Source organism: Sardina pilchardus, chromosome 13, assembly GCF_963854185.1.
Source record: "Sardina pilchardus chromosome 13, fSarPil1.1, whole genome shotgun sequence".
Lineage (NCBI taxonomy): Eukaryota > Metazoa > Chordata > Actinopteri > Clupeiformes > Clupeidae > Sardina > Sardina pilchardus.
In genome coordinates, this window is record NC_085006.1 from 17,654,768 (window position 1) to 17,676,959 (window position 22,192).

General features: G+C 45.8%; 1 protein-coding gene across 1 annotated transcript in view; it reads right to left on the reverse strand.

The window, feature by feature from the left end:
• LOC134099152 (protocadherin-16-like) overlaps nucleotides 1-13,895 on the reverse strand; it is a 127,046-nt gene extending 113,151 nt beyond the window's left edge. Inside the window, exon 1 of the mRNA XM_062551943.1 lies at nucleotides 13,722-13,895. Coding sequence (XP_062407927.1) covers nucleotides 13,722-13,895 — 174 coding nt within the window. The remainder of the gene's footprint in view (nucleotides 1-13,721) is intronic.
• Between the last annotated feature and the right edge of the window lie 8,297 nt (nucleotides 13,896-22,192).

A 22,192-nucleotide genomic window follows, 5' to 3' on the forward strand; every position in this document is an offset into this window, starting at 1 on the left:
CTCAGACAAATGCATGCGTCCCAAGACATATCTATCACTCTTCCCACAATATCCATATCTCCACATTGATTAGGACATGTGCGCATATTGTCTCCAATCTGTTCTGCAACGGCATAGTTTATTTACGTTCATACTTAAAATGCTGGTTAAATATATGCAACGTAGGCTGCTGTTTTGCCATTATTTGTGAAGTTGTCCGCAGCGTGCGTCCGCAAGGCATCAGTTTCACACGTTGAGGAATAATATCCAATACTCTGACAGACACGCAACCGCGTAAAGTGGTCTAGTAAGTCTAGTAAGTAACAATAATACATCGTAAATAGCATCACTAAGTCTATCAAAAAAGAATCCCAAATCAGAATATCACATATGTAAAAAGACACATTGAGCAATGACAAAAAACGTGACAAATTGAAGTTTCTGAAGAACTGAGGTAACTTCATTATACAGGGCGTGAACACGCTCTTCTCACAGATAATTACGCATGATTATTAAGTCTGAGTGGTCTGCATCTGCAATGTATCAGCGCGCACACTGACAGACAAATGTAACGGGTACTTACATTCATCTGTTCCTGCTTTGGCCAAGGTATGCGTCCACTGAAAGAATCCCAAAGTGCACAAAATCCAAGACGATTCCCTAGCTTGTCTGCAGACAATACTGAAGTCCAAGTCTCCCGTTAAATTATATCCATTTCAAACTGACTGGATTTTAGTATCCATTTGATATTCCCGGGAAGTTGTGCTTTTCAATCCGTTGAGTTTCTGGCTTTATAAGTGAGAGTAATTCAGCAAAACGTAAAGTGATTGACTTGCCCTCCTTCCTCGGGTATCTTACTATGGTCTCAGTGTTGCGAACTGTGAACAACCACCTCGTCGGCATCGGCAACAGCATCCACTGTACCAGTTTCGTATTCAGGCGCACTCATTGCACCTCTGCGAGTGCAACCTGACACCAGTCCTGGACCGTCCCCCCAGTCTCATTTGGATAATTTATTCACCACGTGTAAGGGAACAGTGAGTAACCCAGGACAGAAGGGGGTGCTCGAGCGGAGCCACGTTGAGAATTTGATTTTGACATGAGGCTCTGGTGCCACCAAGCTTAATTCATGGGAAGCAAACTTTATTTGAGTTTCGACCCCAGACCTGGGATACATCTCCACCATATAAAGTGCTGTTAGTCCCATCTTATATATATACTATTAAATAATACTTATGTGCCACAGCAGTGCTGTATGACTTCAAAGATATAGTTAGAAGGGAAATTAAATGAGGGTTGTGAAGATGAGACACATTGTGCTCAGAGACATTGTTAGGGAGAGAGAAAAAGAGGGAGGAGGAAGAGGATAGAGAGAGAGAGAGAGAGAGAGAGAGAGAGAGAGAGAGAGAGAAAGAGGAGACCAAAGCATCAGACTTCTTTCAAATAGCACTGCCCAAAGTCAGCCAGACCCTCATTAAAGCCTAGAATGCAGCTCATTTGTGAGAGCAAAACAATCCCATTTTTACATCTGAAGAACAACAGAGAAGATGGCTCTGCTGCACTGCACACCTAGTGTATCCACATCCTAATTACAAGCATGAAATAAAGACAACAAAAAAATAGGCCTAATCCTCAGCTCTGACGCTGTCGAGAGTATCCTATGCTGTCACTGTGAACCATTTTGCATCCTGTCACAGCTGAAGCAGAGCTTGTTTCTGCTCTCTCTCTCTCTCTCTCTCTCTCTCTCTCTCTCTATGTCTCTCTCTCTCTGTCTCTCTATCTCCTGAGACTCTCCCTTTTTATCGCAGGCAAAGCCAGAGCCATGACCTTGGAACACTTCCTCATCCCATCCATCCTGCCAAGCAACACATGTCAAAACCACGGACCATCTACATCCATTTCCTACTGATATCAGCCATGGGCGGGAGATTGGCGGGTTCTGACGTGTGTAAGTCATTGTGCGTTTTTCGCTGTCGCTGTAGATTTCGGGGCAGTGCATTAGCGTTATTCGTGATTTGTCAGCACGTCTCGTTTTTAGATGTCTCCCGAGCTCGCAAAGACCTCACAGAGACAAGACACCTCAGCTATAGACTCCACAAAGCCAAGATTGACATTTACAGATGTGGTGTTTCGTTAAACGCTAAAGAGCCAGAGTGGAAAGTTTGAGAGCAGTCACTTCTCGTAATGGGAGCCGTTAATCAAAACGTTTAATGGCATTAAAAGCAGTCAGCGCCAGCATTTTACAGGCACCACATCGAGTACATTTAAAGCCTCGGTTGCCGAGAGACACATTAGGGCTGTTTTTGCGTTACACGGCCCTCTGTTTGTTCTCAGTGGCCATTTCCATAAATCCAGGAGAAGGCTTCTGTGAGAGTCCCAGCACCTCCAATTATGTGGCTTGGCCATGCACAAATATGCGGATGCTTTCAATTTTCAACGCAACGTATTTATAGTGGGAGGCCACGTCTTTGGGCCCTCTGGAGGATAGAGCAATGGAAGGCCGATGCCTGGACCGATAGATGTCCTTGGCCAGGACGAGGCAGGTAGGCTCCCCACGTTCGCCCCCCCCCCTCCCCCCCTTCAGCCAGGTTAGCCTGCCAACCCCTGGCTGCGAATGCAAGGCCACTCATCAAGGGATTGTTGACCCAAGGAGGCACGCATGGTTTTACTTCAGCTTTGGCAGTTGAGGTTGTGGATAAGGAGGGCCTATAGATGCTGCGCTGGGTCCGAGGTGGTGTAAGTCTATTAATTAGGATGAGTGCACTCCACTTCCCGTGCACTCATCAAGAGGGACATTTCCTCCTATCAAAATATTATGCTTCTGCTTTGCTGCTCATGCCAAACAATGCAACCAAGGAAACCTGAAGGCCATTGGGAACATTTTAACAGTCAATAACTACACTGGTAGAGATATAAAAAACCCTTGTAATAACACACCCTGGCCTGCCTCCGGACGTCCGAACCCTGGGGCAGTGCAGCGATGTCAGGGCCACGAGGCTTGTGCTGAATAAATGTACACAAAACCAGATAGAGACCGTATCCCCTTCCTGTTGACTGTTGTTGTAAGACCATCCAAGTCCATGGAGAAAAACATCAGATATGATAAATCGTTGGAGTGTTTTGTTATTGTTTTCTTCCCCATCCTGCCTGGGGGGGTTCTGGGTCTTGCAGCAGGGCTTCAATTTAAGTGCTGTCCACGGAGGTGCCGGTCGACACGCCGCTGAAGGAGCTATAATAAAATATTTCAGCAAACTCTGGAGTGTGAGAGCAAAGCAGATCAAGGAGGGGGAAGGAGGGCAGGGTTATGTACTGTAGGACTATTCGTGCCTTGAACTGCATTGGAGATACTGCACACACAAACCAGACACTTTTAGAGAAAATGAACGTTGTCTTTCAAGGTTACATCGAAACAACTTCGCTGTATGTATTTCTGTAAACATCTGCAAAAACACATTACAATAAAAGGAAATTACATTACAAGTAAAGGTCGACTGTATAAAAGTTCCCTGGAATGTTATGAAAATCCTTCTTTTACATTCATGAGAAAAATACAGGCATGAAGCATTTTTGTGCAGCAAAAGCCCCCACAAACAAAGACAACCATTGTCTAAAAAACTGCTGTAGTCTGTTGTTAGCCATCCAGAAATCAGGAAACAAAAACCAAAGATCAATTTGAGCTGGACCAGTATTCAAGAATAACCACTCCAGCAATGATTACTGTTGTCCTCTTGGTCCGCCAGCATATGGTAACTATGCTGAAGCGGAATATCACAGGGATCAAGAGGGCATGTCACAACTGATTCGAGAGATTGAGATGTTTCATATGCTTTAGGGCGTTCCGACTGTACTGTACATGGATCCATCCTGAAGAAAACCACACCATATTGTTAATTTATACCCGTAAAGCTCAGAGGGTGGATAAAACAAGCAACATGGGGGATGGGAGGAAAAGCAAAAGACTTCTCTTACACACAGGAACCATCAACATCATTGAAAAAAATCTCATGACGGGACAAAAATGATCTATTCCTTTTGGATCGCCTCTCTGCAAAAGAGGAAACGCATCCTATGATGTCTGAAAACCCCTGAACAAAAAAAAATGAAGGTCATTGCACTTATCTCTCTCTCTCTCTCTCTCTCTCCCTCTCTCTCCATCTCTTTTTTCTCTATCTGGCAGCAGATATGCCTGATAGTTGCTTTTGATGGTTTTTAAATTCGTAGCCAGATAAGATCATTAATTCTCACTTACAGAGAATAAATTGCTTAATCCAAAAATACCCTTAAAATAACCATTTTCTGCAACCCTGCGTCTGCCCTTTTAAAATGAGACAGTGCTGTGAATTGCTTGCCATAATGAAAAGGAAAGCGATGGCGGTGTAGGATAATATCATTGTCTGAGACTGCAATTTCCCCATCCATTGTCACAACGGACTTTGTGGAAATGTCCATGACAAAGAAATTACAGGGCATGTTTTAGTCACCGAGAAACAGTCTGGAATTGCTCCCTGTCCCTGATAGTTGTGTCCCCGATGTAGTTGTGATCTGGACAGGCCACCCATCCATAATGAAGACCTGGCAGTACAGACAGAGCCCAGACAATCTCATAATCTAAACCTGACCGAGTGAAGAGTTTCGCAAGAACTTCCTCTATCTTTTATTTATTTCCTCTGCAGCACAGAAAATGACCTGAGAGACACACCTCACTATTTCAATTCTCTCACATCTTAAAGTTACTTATTAAATACGAAAGTCAATTATTTATTTTCGTGGAGGCTGATCAGCTCACAATGATTTATAGTTCATCCTACAACCATATTTTATCCTAAGACCAAAGCCTATTGGAAGTGTGGATATTGTGGGTCTACAGAATTTAAGAGCAGTGACCGTGGCTTGAAGCTTGCTCCCTATAAACTGCTCGGTGAAGCATTGGACGTATTCTTCATTGTGAAGTGAAGCAGCATGATTACAGCCAAAAGACAAACCAGACATGTCATCACTTGGCTTGTTTACACTACGCTTCTCTCAAATTTTTCTGTTCTCACAGTCGAGATACTTTTTAAAGACCCAACTGCCCTGCACTAAATGTTTTTCACTATAAGCCAACACGCATCATTACATATTTGCTCTATTACACTATCCCTTTTTTTTTCGAGTGCATCGTGTCCAGCCAAGTTCTTTTATAAGCTTCCACCAGCAGCCCGCCGGTGGCCTGGTCGTTCTGTATTTAAAAGCAGACCCATAATCACTCTTGCTCTCTTGTGTACCCAATGGAAAAGACACTCCTTGCAAAGTCTTTAAAAATGACTGATGCCCTCCTGACTTTTAATTGCATGTAAACCAGTGCCTGAGACAAATTTCTGTAAGAGAGATATCGTATATATGGTGTGTGTTTATAGTTGGCCTCCGGGCAGCTCTCTGATTATGAAAATCTACCAGGGGACCATGTGGTGGCCAATGTGTTGCCAATACTACTGCTAGCAAGAACCGGGGGGTGGGGGTTGAAGCTCTTGCCCTCAAACGCTACCTCCTCAGTATGGCTGTAACCTTATTTGTCAGTTTTGAAGTTGTTAATGGCTGTTCTTAATGGCTTAATGGCTCATTTTGAACCCAACTGAGATGGCAGCTCATGCCCATATATACCTTCATCACCAGCGGAGTCATTTACACCCATCTGAGAGACTGCCGTTTTTCAGTATCCGTTGTACTCTATTAAAAGTGATAAGCATTAGAGTTGGCACAGGGAGTGTTTATCTTATTAGAAGAGTTCCAGAAACTTTCCAGCTCCATCTTTTAAAAAAAAAAAACAGAGAGAGAGAGAGAGTAAATTTATGTCTTATTTATGAAGTTCGAAAACAAGACAGCTAAAAGCTTGTGCTTCCTCTCGGTCCACACATTCTCCCTGACAGGCGTAATATGGTGTGGGCTTTCCTTGGTAATGAGCCCATTTATTTTACACATTAGAGCTAAACGGTCCATTTTTATCCCCCGGCCTTTTCCCAGCCCCTTCAGATGAAAGCCTCTGTGTGTGTGTGAGCTGTGCCGGCTCCGCTCGGCCCTGGACTTCACATCGCTCCAGCCAAGCAGCAGCGCCGGCCGTCTCTCCTGATGGAAAAGCAAGGTGGCGTGATGGCAGAGGAGATCTGCTATACTACTCTGAGGTCGGCCCTGCGCCGTCCACATCACACGAGCACGCGGCCTTTGTAATTACTCCGGCGCGATGGCTATTTCGGTGATATTCTACCGCGGACGGCTCGGCGAAAACCAAAAAGGACCCCGGTTGCCATGGCACCGCTGGAAGCCCGGGGAAAAGAAATAATAAACAAGTTTCCGATAGGTGCTGTGACCCCGCCACAGGGATATGGGGCCGCAGTGCAGTGCCGTGCAGCGGCGGCGCTGGCTGATTTGGACTAGTGCCGAACACACAAGCAGTGCCCGCTTTTTAATGGCTGTTTGCGCCTTACTGCGGGTGCTATCCAGAGGACTTATGAATCATTAATCTGGCGTGGGCACGGGTCATAAATAAGAGGAGTGAGACTGCGGCGGTTTTTGCCCTAGTACTAACGTGGGTGTTTGGTGACCTCCATCAAAGAAACCCTGCAGATGAGAGGACTTGCTGGACCACTTCAGGGTCGAATAAAGGTCAAATGAAGGTCAAACTGCACTAGAGTGACGGACACTCTGGATTGTTAGTCACGTCTCAATTTCTCCCTCTTTCTTTCTCTCTCTCTCTCTCTCTCTCTCTCTCTCTCTCTTTCTCTCTCGATTATGCACACCCACCCACACAATGACACACTGTAAAACCATGAAGTCCACGTTGAGCTGTTATAATCACTTTTTAAACCATTAATGCGGGTATATGAAGAATGAGTGATATTGAATTGCTGATTTTACTGTAAAAATATCCTCGTAATGTAACGAATGTACGAATCCTTGCGATGCAAAGCCTCACTTAACTTCAGCACTATCTGTGCTGCCCCTGCATCTTAATGTAAATGGGTCCTGTTTCCTCACCAGTGGAATTAAAAAAACGTGGATGTAATTTGGTGAGACATTATTATCCAACTACATATGCGTCGCATAATTAATCTGAGATCAAGAATACTGATGAGCATCAATGAGATCAAGTGTTAAAAAAAGGGTATTTCCAAGCAGAGCAAACTAAACAAACTAGGCCTATAGACAAAAGCAATAACTCATGCAGAAACCAAATGCCTATAAATTCAGATGAATGGCATACACAAGACGCTCCAACCATATCATCAAATCCTGGCCAGATGTTATATCAGTGCAGATGTTATATCAGAGCACAGGATGTTGGCATCCGTCCACACAGTGTTGTGGATACAGTACACAAACAAGTCATTTTAATTATTTGCCTCGATGAGTTACAGTAAAGACAATTAAGTAAATGGTGCAACACATTATAATTGTTAAAGAAAATACACCAAAAATAAAAAATCAAATAAATCTATCTCTATTGCAACTCATACAGACAGTCATCTTACGCAATGTTTTCAGTGAAAACCATTCTATTATCCCACTTGACTTAAACATAAACATATCGCAGCCTTATACATATCCCCTCTTTTCATAATTGTTTGTGGTTCTGTTTGGTTTCTACATTGACTGATGTAGTCAAACAACATTAAAGTTCTTCGCTAGTATGTATCATGTGATCATTGTCTACAGCTTTGCTTTGCCAGTGTGAAATAGCTGTGACTGCAGATGTCACTTTGAAATTGAAATCGACTGGTTTGTTTTTGCATAGTTCTGAGAATATCATTACACTGTTTACAGTGATTTGACAGTATCCTCGGGGGTACACTGACAGGCATTTCAGCTTTTGTTGAAAAAGTCAGATTAGTAAAAAATTGTTTTCTCCTGCATATGACTGGCCCCGAGGACAAGCTAGTTTGGACGGTCTTACTGTACACGCGGGCTACAACAGGTCTGCAATTGAAGCCCTCTGTTCACGTAGCATTTCAGAAGACTAGACCCATAATCAGTCTTGCTCTCTTGTGTACCCAATAGAAAAGACACTCTTTGCAAAGTCTTTAAAAATGACTGATGCCCTCCTGACTTTTAATTGCATGTAAACCTGTGCCTGAAACAAATTGCTGTAAGAGAAATATTGTATATATGGTATGTGTTTATAGTTGGCTTCTGGGCAGCTCTCTGATTATGAAAATCTACGAGGGGACCATGTGGTGGCCAATGTGTTGCCAATACTACTGCTAGCAAGAACCGAGGGTCTACCGATGGTCTTTTTCAAACGTATGCATCTCTATCACATCTGGTGTAGCAGGTTCCATTAATGATAGTTAATTGTTGCAGCAGACGTTACCTGAAACTAGCTTTAGGTACTAGCCCTGTGTAGCCTCCCTGTTGCGGTCACAAACACAGAGTTCACAATCCTTTAGAACTCTTATGTGATCGGAGATCAATTCTTAAAGATTTTGACCAGGACTGCTCTTATGACACTCAACTCAACAATACTTCATGGTCTTAAGATACATTTATTTTATATAAATACCAGTGCCTCTCACTTGAAACCATATTCACTGAAACAGAACCCTTTGTAATGCTGCTTTTCTCATATTGGCCCTGTGTTAAGCCACCATGGTCCCCGGGGTAAAGTGAATGGAGTGCCGCAGCACTCTGAGAAGGAGGGGGGGGGGGGGTGAAGTGGCCTCTGTGCAGATCTGGTCTGTTCTTTTATTCAGAAAGACACAACACAAACCTATAGGCAGCAGCGGGCGGACATTTTGAACTTCTGGTGCTATTTATGAGCGGGGAAACACGAGCCGGGCCTTGTTATTATTATGTTTAATAGCTCCGAGGGACGCACGCCTGTGTGGTGTTGGTGTGACGGGCAGGGCAGGACAAACACACACGGCACACCTGGTCTTTTATCTCTGTGTTGGGTTTTAAGGTGAGATATAAACACTGGAGCAGCGGAGCTCTCCAAAGCGCTGAACTGAAGATGACGGAGGCTCACATTATCCTGAAATATAGCGACTGTAATGTGTGTGGCATCATGTGTGTGTAGTGCAAGGTTACGCAGTGTCAAAAGAGCGCCAAGTTCTGAAAAGTGTGTGTGTGTGTGTGTGTGAGAGAGAGAGTGTGTGTACGTATGTGAGTGTGTGTGTGTGTGTGTGTGTGTGTGTGTGTGTGTGTGTGTGTGTGTGTGTGTGTGTGTGTGTGTGAGTGTGTGTGTGTGTGTGTGTGTGTGTGTGAAAGGGAATGTTAAGAGAAGAGACAGGGTGAGAGAGTCAGAGTGCGGCCCATGGATGGGGGGGCGGGCTGGGGGATCAGGATCTGTCTATGTGTAGTATCAAATAGAGGGCTGCAGGATAGGATATCCTAGAGGGGGGGGAAGGGGCTAAAACAGGGTTCACAGATGGTTTCTATTAGGGGAGCCATTTCATGCTAACCTCTTTGTCATCTCCTTGTTCCTCATCTTTAGACAAAAGCACGCTTTTATTCAGCCACTGTTTTGTTTTCCTATAGCCTCTAAAAGTCAAACTCCTAAATCTCACATTAAGGAAACCACCAGCATTAGCTTAACTGTCAAAGCTGTAGAGGCTACCCATTGTCAACCATTGCACTTAGGAGACTGGCAAATCTGAGTCCATTTCTGTGAAGTGTGGCATACTGGTTTCTTCACAAGATTCATGGGTGATTTGGAAACTGCTCTAAGGAAATCATCCATACATTACTGTGCATTCACACCGAAACCGTCAAAAGAGTCAAAATCGCTGGTGAAGCTCATAGCCCGACGCTCAACTCAGTTCAGCGTTGAAAGCTTCAAAGCCAAGACGTGAAACATTCGAACCAACCACAAGCAGCAATCCTGCGAGTTTGACATTCTAATTGGTTGACGCCGAACCGTGTCACAGCTAATTACCATAAAGTTAACTGAGGCTCAACTTTATTTTGACGCCCGTGAAGCTCATGAAGCCACGCTCACGCCCGGAACGCTTTTGAAGCCGGTAACGCCGACTCTCCATAGGAAATGAATGATTTCCGGCGCTCTTGAAGCTCTTGAAGCTCTTGGTGTGAACGCACAGTTAGGGTCTCACAATGTTATAAGGATCAGTGACTTGAAGAAAAATACTTGCACAAAGGACTTTTAGTCTACTCTCAGGAGCCAGAATTTCTTATTGGTACTCTGAACCGCATGTTAAACATCCAACTGGATAAAGGCCCCATTGTCGGCTTCAATCAAAGGCCGGCGTATTTTCCTTTAATTTCATGAGTGAATGAGAAATTATGTCATGTGCCCGAGCTGCCAAAGCTGCCGACAAACTCGGGTGCATGAAAGGCGCTCAACATTTATTTCTCCAAGATCTTCCCCACGGGAAGGTTCCAGAAACAATCCCACTGTCCCTAACACTCATCCCCTTTAGGCTGGAGTGCAGCATCCCTCCAATGCCAACTTACTGCCTAACTTCGTTACCCCGCGTTGTTATCGTGGGATGTTGGGGGTAGGGGGGTAGGAAAATGATTGTTTCCTCCGCGTGCGCCAAAGTAGGGTTGGGTTTCATCAGCACAAAGATGGAGATCTTTCTCCCCCCTCTCTAAAGCGCACCACTGTTCTGTGAAGGGCCTGCACAACATCAAAGGGAGGCCAGCTATCGGACTCTCCCATCAAACAGCTCCTTCCTTGTTTTCACAAGATGCAGATTAATGGACTGCAAGTATAGACGCTCTTTTTGTAAACACTGATTTTCTGTGGTGTTCTTTTTTTTTTCAATAACTGTATTACAAACATTTACTTTCAGCTTACTTGCAACAGCTCGCCACACGTTAGAAACAGTGACCGCTTTGTTTACAGCGCCAGACTCCCACCTTTCCCCTGTCATCTAGGAACTCACAAGCCATGGATCAGTCAAACCCATTCACTTCGCTTCCGGTAAACTAAATCAAGAGACGACGACGTAGGGAGCAGACGCAGATGCTGGGCAGGATATGATGCGTTAGATGAGCCCTACCGCAGCAATCTATCACCTCCTGTCGTTAGCTGCTCCTCGGGTGCTGCATTGTATTCGCGGTGGGAAGAGAAGTGGGGGGGCAATTGATCGCACATGGCCTTCCTTGGGGTTCACGATTCACACGAACGTGGGATGCATGCCCAGCAGCGTTTGGCATCGGGCGAGGTTACCGTCCCCTACAGTGTGGTATAGCGGTGGCACATGTTCGGACGGCGCCAGTGCATCGCTGGTTCTCAGACAAAGACACGGCACCCTCTCTCACCAGGTAACAGGAAGACACCCCCTACAGCTTCACTTAAACCATGCATTACACATAGATGCCATCTTGTGATTGAAGAATGCCAATGTTTCATCTTGGGATCATTGTAAGTAAGTAAGTAAGTATTTTATTTGCATAGCGCTTTTCACAGATAAAATCACAAAATGCTTTACAATACATATAAGAATACAAGTCAGGCATAAGATACACTTTTCAAAGAGAATGAAAACGAGAGAAGAAAATAATAAGAGAAAAAGGTCAGTAAAATTAGGGTGGAAATGGTCAGTACGTAGATGTCATCTTGTGATTGAGGAATGCCAATCTTTCATCTTGGGATCATTAGGGTGGAAAATGGTCAGAACCGATAAATCTCTATTAACAGCAGGTTGAAAGAGCCCCTTAATCATCTTCACCTCCATATTGATCTGCGCGCGTGCTCCTCACTTCAACCCTCGCCCACTCCTGATCTGATTGATGCTGCCCTCCTCGTGCTGGTGGAGTAATTGATCGCGTATGGCTAGCTGTCCGCTAAGTGCGCTGTTTACAGCAAAAGAGGAGGCCACAGGCCACTGGCATCTGGCAAACACGAGAAGGGGAACTCGCCACTGGCATGTTGGCACTGTAGGGGCACAGAGGTGGCACATTATCAGCGGAGAAAAGGACCCGAGCGTTGCCAAGCCCTCGAGCGCTCGTGTTTCTTCAGCATCCTTTGAGTGCTTCTGAGGAGAACATCTGTCTGTCATTTGGGGAAGCAGCTTCCTCCTCTCTCGGCCCCCACAGTCTTGGCAGAGGTGCGGGGGGGACAGCGATCCTCCGCGCGGTCCTCCGGGCCTCGCCAAGATTGAGGATATTACGGCAATCCGGCGTCTGGAGCACCGACTGGAGGCTTGGCTGTTGAAGGAATGGACAAGCAGACAATGGAGCCAGATGCGAGGCCCATCAGTCACACCCTACTCGGTGTCTGAATGGTCGTAATTGAGTCAGTGATTTTGCCGTGTCACTGGGTCCCTGGCATGTCAATTTAGCCTGACATTCTTAATTGGAAACCCTTATTAGTCTGTATTGAATGATGAGATGATGTGAGAATGTTTTAATTTTGTCTGCCTTTAAATGAACATCTGCTTTAAATGGATAAAATGAGTGTGATCCCGTCACTTTTTAGTCAGCTGTTTTTATAGATCTTCTCTTTGGTTTGGATTCACCAATAAGGAATTGCTGGAATGCTTCTTGTGTCAAAGGCTAAGAATGCACTTCTTTTGAAAAAAGCCAAGCACTTGTGTTCTCAGAACAATACAATTGTTTGGCTAAATATCTGGGCTTTGTCACAATGTCCTAAAAAATGCATGTTTTTTTCCGCTGACGAGAAAACTCTTCAGTCTCCTTGAGATCTATTAGTCTCCAAGACCACAACACAAATACACATTTCAGAACAGTTTAATCATTTTCATGTTTACATGTTCTGTGACAGAAACCCCCCTAACTCAACCAACTGGACCATAATATGACACGTTAGTACCCTCACTTCCTATAACAAAATAAATTGAGGTCATTGCAATTCTTTTAATAACCCAAACAAGGGTAGAGAATAAGGGTTAGGAACCCGGCGTAAAGAACCAGTAAGCTCACATTTCTCTGTGTTTATGTAGGATTTCCCTCTTTGCGCCTTGTATTTATTTGTAAGGTGAAGGCCAGGGCTTGACTCTGCACATTCTGGATGGGGTTTGCTTGAGGTCCTTTGCACAATCCGATATGCCTGGGCCTAATGGGAATTCCACTGTTGGCACGGTGATTGACGCCCACTCTCAGGGTCGCGGGGTCAGCCAGGGGAAGACTGCCGGGCCAATTCTTCAATCTCTCCGGCAACTCAAGGAATCCATGTCCATCCCAGTCCCTTTCTCTCACCGAGAGAGCCGCTTGACCACACACACGGCTTACCAACAGATCTAGTACTAGATCACGTTGGGCCCGAGCTTGCTTAGTCATCAACATCCTTAAACGGGCTCTGGCACAACTTAATATCCCCTCACCGATTCCAAGCCCAACCAGTTGTGTGTTTTGACAGCAAAACCAGAGGCAGGTCTTGTGTGGACTCAGGCCTGGGCAATGCCATGAAAACAGAGCTGTGTGGAGTTGGAGCCACACCCTCCTCTAATCCTCTCCCTGGCCTTGAGAGGCCACAGTCTTCCCCGAAGGGAGCCCGTGGCGTACGCGTTACCTCATGTGCCCTTTGTCGTGACCAGCCTTAGTCTTTGTTTAGCCCTGGCTATCACTATTATAGGGGGTTCTGTTTCTCTAATAATGCCATGTATTCAATAGTTGGAGAGGGAAACGAGGAAGCATAAGAGAGTGCTTTCCACTGGCACCACCATGTTTGGCTTTGGGTACACCATTAAGAAAAAAAAGAGGGGGAAAAAAAGCTCCTCTGTGTCTACTCTGTAAACAATGGGCTGAAGCAGAAACATAAATAATTGTCTGGTTAACCTCGTCACAATCAGGCCCATATGGTGGCTCAGCGTGCAGCGGCGTGGTCTCCCCAGCCGGGCCTGGGTCCCGCGCAAGCTCGTCTGATGTGACGGGTCCCATTCAGCCTCGCCTCGGCACGGACCGCCGCGGTTGCCAAGATTCCTCCGAGCAATGCCGTTGTACCAGCTGGACGCTGACATCTCGATTGAGCTCGTTTGTTTGTTTTCAAATGCCCCCCCCCCCCCCCACCCCCACCCCCCGCCAATTTCTCTTTTTAACGGGGCAGACACGTTTCCATAATGTATGCCAGTGTGTGACTGTGTGTGTGCATGTGCTTGTGTGTGCATGTGTGCATGTATGTGTGTGTGTGTGTGTATGTGCAAGTCTGAATGCATGTGTGTATGTATATATGCAAGTCTGAATGCATGTGTGTGTGTGTGTGTGCGCGTGTCCACACATGCGCCTACACATGCATGTTGATGTGTATGTATGTGTCTGTCTGTTTGTTTGGGGCATGTGTGCCCACCAATGCAGTCAAGTCTCTAACTCCAGCATGCGAACCAGCTTTGCTGTTGGCGTGCCAGCCCGTCGACACAATGTCTCCAAACCGTACGACCCTGTCCGCTCTCCCTGTGCACATATTTACAAAACAAGAACTGCAGCACATGAAAGAGGTGTATAATAAGAAATGTCAAACAGGTCTCCCTGCCAGACAGATGGGCAAGCCCAAACGGACTCGCATAACACTCCCATCTGTACCTCAGCAGTCTGTTATGGTCGTGGACGCCATGGCGATAACCTTATATTCCTCTAATCTATCCAGCGTGTGATCCGCAGTCCCGTCTGTTGTAAGATGCTTCATTCACTCAACACAAATGCGTCATGACAATCACCAGCAAGGCCCTTTGACCATCACTGCCCCTGCCTCACCCAACCACACATACAAACAGACACACAGACACAGACACACACACACACACACACACACAACTAGACCAGATTCCGCTAGGCAGCCTCGATCCCCTTAGGTCCTCAGAGCAAGACATACACAATGGTCTCCTCCACACATACAAACTGACACACACACACACACACACACACAACTACATGTTATAGACCAGATTCCGCTAGGCAGCCTCGATCCCCTTTGGTCCTCAGAGCAAGACATACACAATGGTCTCCTCCCACTCAAATAGATGCAAGTCTGAGTTTACAACAGAAAGGAGACCACAGAGGTTTGGGGAGGGAAGCCTTTGATAGCCGTGAGGGGGCGTTAAAAAGAGTCAGAGGCTTTTGTTCCTCCACTCCTTCGGCTCCCAGCACTGGGGAATGCTGAGGTAACAGTCCGTCGGGCAAAGATGCTGTATGGAAGTGAAGAGGCGGAAGTGACTAATTGCGTTACTCATGCTCTGTTCAACACTTCCAAACTATCATAATGTAAACAGATTTTCCAGTGAGGGTGTGCGTATGTGTGTGTGTGTATCTCTTGTGTGTGTCTGGTGTCTTAGCGCTTGGGCGTGTGTGTCTCTTGTGTTAAGTGGTCTCTGTGGAGTTTTTAACAACACTTGCCCACAGCGTAAAAGCCTAACCGATAGGAACCCTCAAATTTGGTCAGAGATAAATTTGTTTTGATTACTGTAAAGCACTGGGCTGAGTTCACAGTTTGGGCTTAAACTGTATGCGCAAAACAGCAAGAGTCAACAAAGTTGTTTAAATATGGCTCATTAAGTCAAGATAAACTAATCGCCTAAATTCACCACTAATTTGTTACTCGAATGGACTTTTCTCAACAGCATCCTCTGAGGTTATTGGAATGTTAAGGGCACTAACTATTCAAACGTATTTTACGGGAGAAGAAATTATCGTTTTTTTGGCTATATGACACATTTATAGGCTAACAGAAATGACTCCCATTATTTCTTATCTGTAAATCTTTTAATCTGATATGCATGGTTGCAACAGATTGCAACAGTAATGCATGTGGCAAGCCCTGGGTTTCTCTTTAAATGTGAAATGTAAAATGTGTGTGTGTGTGTGTGTGTGTGTGTGTGTGTGGGCATGCATATGTGTGTGTGTGTGTGGGGGGGGGGGGGCATGCATGTGTGTGTGTGTGTGTGTGTGTGTGTGTGTGAAGGCACTCCCTGTGTTGAGAGAGATATTGACTTGGCCAGTTTTAATATCTCGCAAGCTGGTGTTAAACAGATGTCGGAGCCTGATCACTGTTACTTGTAAAAGCAACCGAGCCACGCTGGGGTGATATCTCAGAAAATAAATGGGATCCGTCTGATATCCTGCCAGAGCCTGTATCTCATTTCTCCTGGTGCAGACACCGAAAAGAGGGGGTGAAAAATGGAGGTCTTCTATGGCTCTGACAGAAATCAATAGGCTCCATTAAAAGTGTGTAGGGGATTTCATGTGTCCCTGAACAAACATTGGGTGAGAATGTATGTCTTCCATATTCTCCATCATCTCCGGCCATGTGTTCGTGCATAACAAGCGAAGGCCCCAGCTGCTTGCAGCAGATGAGCGGCCCCACAGTCAGAGGAGTTTTGTTCTCGAGAATTTTTTTCGCCTGAGCCAAGGGCCAACAAGTGGGTCAAGTGAAACAAGTCTTTCTTGACAGGAAGCGTGTGCTGTGTCTGTGTCGGAAAAGAGAAAAGGCAAAAGAGAAATGTCTCCTGCATGTACAGCTGTCCGCGTGTGAGAAGACAAAGAGAGAGAGAGAGAGAGAGAGAGGGAGGGAGAGAGAGGGAGGGAGAGAATCAAGTTGATACGAGACTAAGTTCAGAATAAGTTGAATGTATTAACCGCTTGGGAGTTCTAAAGTAGTGACAAAGTTCTAGCTCAGTGTGAAAGTGGTCCCTGTTATCACGGTCGCAGGCTTCCACAAATTAGTCTTTTATTCCCTGCAGATTCCAGTGCAGCCGTGCATTGCTAATTCGAGGAATGTCTAGAGCAGGCACTCGTGAGCATACATAAATTACATTTGATTCCTTAAATTACGAACCGAAATATGAATATGTATGCTAGATCTTATTCAGTTTACCGTTTGATTTATCAATTCTGCAAGGGTGACGTTCGTGCAGGTGTTTTCCGTTTATAATTCATAGATCTTGTGGATTGTAGTCAGCCGACGTCTCCCATCAGGAAGGGAAGATCCAGTTTACCCATCAAATGAATTATCATGGCCCATAAAATTTAATAGTATTTTCTGACATAGTGGATCTTGTTATTACACAGTACTGTACATGCCTCCTTCCTTCCTGTACTTCCCTCTGGTCAACCACTAATCTATTTCTGTGTGGGAGGCTCCAAAGTATGGTCTCACAAAAAAGAATGGAGATCACTCCAATCAAAATGGCCGTCTTATGGAAAATCAACCTGTTGGTATCTTCAGACGCTGCACACACACACACACACACACACAAAGGGAGAGATAGAATGAAAGGGGAAAACTTTCTCCGGTCTGCGTACACGACACTTGTGAGAACGGACAAGGACGGCGAAATTCGATTAGCATACATCATCGCGGGTTATTGTGATGTCTGTGCCAAGTCGGCTCTTGGTGGATGCCGCTCTGTAGAGACACACACACACACACACACACACACACACACACGTGTCTCGTGTGTCTGTGTGAGCCGAGCCGAGACGTGGGGATTGACAAAGATCAGCTGCTCACTGCTTTTATTGGCACTCCCATAAAACGAGTGATGGAAAGTCAAATAAGCTTGGGTCCGGGTATGAATGATGTCTTCATCTCGTTGCAAGATGAAAGGGCAAAATTGTGTGTGTGTGTGTGTGTGTATTGGATATGTGTGACTGAGAAGCTGACCTTGATGTAAGTGTAAATGACTCAACGTTACGGTTTTACCCTCCAAGTAACCTCCCAGATTAAGTTCACTCATTCCACGCTCATTTCACTTATTATCGATAATACAGGTCATTAGAAGAAGGCATCCATCCATCTACACACACACACACACACACGCATGCACGCACGCACGCACACACACACGCAAACACAGCACACACACATATACACACATGGAAACACACACAGTCACATCTAGTCAACGTGGTCGAGCGAGTGCACACACACACACACACCCACAGAGTGCTTCAGTCTGCTTCGGGGACTGGCCTTGAGTGGCGTGTTCTTGGCTGACTCCTCCAGGAGGAAGGTGAGCAGACACATGTGCGCTCCGAGGAAAGGTGAACGTATGGGGGAGAGCAGCAGAGTGGCTGGGAGCCTTCCTGAAACCCAACCAACGTTAATAGCTAATCCAAGCCCATCGCCCCTTGCCCTGCACAAACACACATACACCCACACACACACGCATATATGCACACATCCATCCACACACACAGACACACATGCATGCATGATGCACACACACACACTCACACACACACACACACACACACACACACACACCAACACCCACACAACCACAGGCTCCTTTAATATCCACCCAGTAACTCTCCCTCCCTCAACACCTCCAGAGCTCTCCCTCATGTGTGCTTGGTTACAGACGGACCCCTCAATTCCGAATATTCATCGCATTAAGAGCGCTATTAAATCAAGCCGGACTCTATAGGTGTATCAGGTGGACTGCTGCAGAGTCCACAATCTGCACTTTAAATCAGCTGCGCTTTAAGATAAGTCTAGGATTCAGAGGGGCTCAGTTTTACTGCCCAGGGGGAGGTCTGCATGGGCAATGACCACAACGCAATATATCAGAAATGATTCAAAACGAGTATGCAACGCGCATTTGCCGAATGTTCGCGTTGTGAATGGGACGTTGCGGCCTTAAATCTTTCTGCGGACAATTTCATTGTTTTTGTCTCTGCCATCCCCCCCTTCCCCCTTCCATCATGAGTTAAACCAAAGCATGGTTCAGATTTCTTCCCATAATAAATCTGAATGAAGGCGCCTTTTTTTTATTTAACCTCTGCGTACGAGCTATGCAGAAAGAAAACATCCAGTCAAAACTGTGGAAACCAACAGGAAATGTTTAGTATGCCATATTAGCAACCACTTGCCGCCCTCTCTCTCTTTCTCTTTCTCTCTCTCTCTCTCTGTCCTTCTGTCTCTCTCTCCCCATGTGTTTATGTGCTTTAAATGGGTGGACATTTACATTTCATGACTCCTAAGAAAATAAATGAGTGTTATTGGGATCACAATGTCTCCTTTATTTAATATGGCTGCCTGAGTTGAGCTGTGCTGAGCTGGGCTGGGACGAGGCGAGCGAGCCTTTCCGCTGTTCCAGGTTTCTTTCAGCACTGCAGCAGAGGGCCTATGGGACGCGTCAAGGCTCTGTTGTCTGGTGACCATAGGATGTTCTAGAATATCCGTAATACTCTGGACTGGGGAATAAATGAATTTTCTGAAACAACAATCAGATGTCCTCTTTCCTTCGCTGTCCAGAGAAGGGATTTTCTTTTTTGGAGACAATCAAGTGTAGCTTGAGTTGTGCCCAGTGATTTCATGAGAGGGACTCGTTTGGCATTTTTTCTTTTCTTGCTTTCTTGCGCAGTTGTTGTGCTCTAGGAGAGCCACGAAAAATCAGTTGTCCACTTGCAATTGTATCTCCCTGGACTGACCTGAATTTACCTTTTGGTGAAAATGTGGTTGTGATTTCGAGTGTATTCAGTGTTGTGTAAGGGGAGGGAAAAATACCTCTATTCTGAGGTTCATGATCAATGAGTGCCAGGAGGTTTTTCTTTTTTTTGCTTTTTTTTTGGGGGGGGGAGGGTCCGAGACGAAGCGAACAGTGAGGTGATTGTGAAGCGCGGCGTATTACGGCTGGATCTCGGACAGGGCGCAGGTCTTTCGGAAGAAACCGAATAAATACCGTGCCCGCCCTCCCCCTCCCCTCGGGCTACCTTTCACGTCATCACATCTCGGACAGGCATTAGTCATGCACAGATGGGCCTGTGAACAGCACCGTTACGATACTGTCAGGGCCGCACTTCCACGCTGGCCCACATAAACACTATAATCAGTAGCACTCAATAACACACGCTGTGCCCGGGCCGTGGCTAAAAATACTGCGGCCCGCATGGTTTGTAGATCGACCGGATTAAACATAAATATATGATCGCTTTAATGGTCATTGAGAATGATGAGAGCCATAAATGTGGAAACTGTAAATCAGGCCATCCTTGGTGCTTTGATGAAGGAGCTGCACTTTTTCCTCCCTCCCAATCATCTGGGCTTAGGATGTTACTCTTGGAGAGTGGGAGAGAGAGAGGGAGGGAGGGAGTCAGCCGACGATGTGACTCACTGCTTTGGAAAAATGGCGAGGCAGTCAAAGCCAAGACATAAACAGAGAGGGAGCGCGCGTTGTAATAGAGATAAACTAGCGCCGAGATCAAAGGTGCGCGTGCAGAGGTTAGGCTGGAGGTACATGGACGCCCCTCTCCTCTCCTCCCTCGTGTTCTAGGTAGGTTGCATTACTTTTTGTTGTCCACATGTTGAGATGACACATCAGCACACACACAGAAATGAGCCCACGATATACCCAAAGTCTATCAAGGCACCGTCTTAATAGGTTGGACTGCAACTCAAACATGAGTGAGAAACCATCATCTGGAAGCCTTTAGCGCACGTCTTGCCAAATGACTTTCCATGACACAAGGAGGAGTTGATGTGCGTACAGTAATCGAAGCAGCCTCAGCATAAATCTATTACATTTAGAAGATGTGGTCGCCTCTCAAAGGGAGAGCAAGATTTATGGAGAGTGCAGCAGAAAGCCGTGAAAAACACTGGGGCAGCATTCTAATCGTGTTCCTTCATTTCCGCTGAATCGAAAAACAGCAACTTTTCCAATAGCGCAGGCACAGCTCCCATAATCAAAACAGTGTGCTATCCCCAAAAATGGGGTCATGGCAACACGTCAACATCTCAGTGTTCTCCTAAATCATACTGGGATAAAGAGTGAAACATCTCTTAAAAGTCCTCTCAATCATATCTCCTTATCTCCAAGCTGTCTCGCGGCAGTGCGCCGTGTTGACACTTAACTGTCCAAAAGCCCTCTGGGCTCCGAATAGAGGGGTTCGAGATCACAGATTGAGGCGGTTTCAGGTCCAGTTCAGGCTGATCTCCCTCATGGGTATGGAGCTGGGCCTTAAGCACAGAAGCAGAAGCACTACGAGTAGCCAGGTTATGCGCAACCTCATAGCTAACTTATGACCATCAGACTATCAAATTCAAGTCAGTGACAGACCTTTGACACTTACAATAATGTTAAGCTAGCTAGCATGCTATCTACTGCTTTCAGTCATTTCAAAGGACTCAGCACACATCAATGTGAGTGCTGTTATTGATATTGAATTGAATGATCTTGGGAAATGAAAGAAAGGATTCAGACTTTGGAGTCCCTTCTTGACTGGAACTAACATCTTCAATAACCACTACCAGCAAGTTAAGTAACAACAGAGTACATGGTTATTCTTTACGCTGAAGTCAAGGGGCTGCTCCAATCTAATCGGCACTGACCAAGGCCTACATGGCTGTGACTGCCCAAGGCCAGTCATGCTCAAAAGCATTCTCTCTCAGTAGTCACATAACTCCTGCCAAGGGACCCAACAGAAAGGCCGGTCCATTCCAAAGTTCCCACTGAAGGTTGCACTTGAAAGTTTTCATATTGTATGTGTGTTTTATAGGATTGTAAGATTGTAAATACAATGCAAAATGACAGTACGCCAAGCCCAAAGCTGTGACCCTTGCTGAATGACTACTTGTGGAGACTTACCTCAGGGGTAAGTGTAAAGGGACACAGCAACACAGGATCAGAGACACAATCTTATGGCCTTAGGTCCATTCCAAAGTTCCCACTGAAGGTCACACTTTAAAGTTCCCATCTTGTATGTGTGTTAGGGTTGTTCCAACACTATGGCAGATCAAAACTTTTGATAATACAACGGAAAATTACAGTACACCAAGCCCAAGGCTGTGCTCCTTGTGGTGGATTCAAGCCATGGTCATTCTTCAAGAATGAGAGTAATTGAGTTATTTGGTACTGCAAGTGTCAAAAAATTGAGACATACCTCAGCGGTAAGTGTGAATTAAGGGACACAGCAGCACAGAAGCAGACCCAATCTTATGGCTTCGTACGTAGGCTGACAGGGCAGGCAGTGCCGGGGTGCAGGGGATGAGTGGGGGTGTCACAAACACTGTTTGAAGTGGGCAGGGCAGCGGAAGTGGAAGTGGGGACGGCGGTGCGAGTGGGTGGCGGGCCGGGCCTAGGCCAACACGTGTCTTTCTTGCCTTTAATCTGGATATTAACGGCCCTCATCTTCTCACCAGGGCTGTGGCGCTGGATTCAGTGTGTGTGTGTGCGTGTGTGTGTGTGTGTGTGTGTGTCAGGGTTTACAATGAAGGCCTTGTGCTAATCTCTTTTGATCTTCCAAGCATGCCCAAAGTAACACAATGTGATCAAATACATACACACACACACACACACACACACACACACACACACACACACAC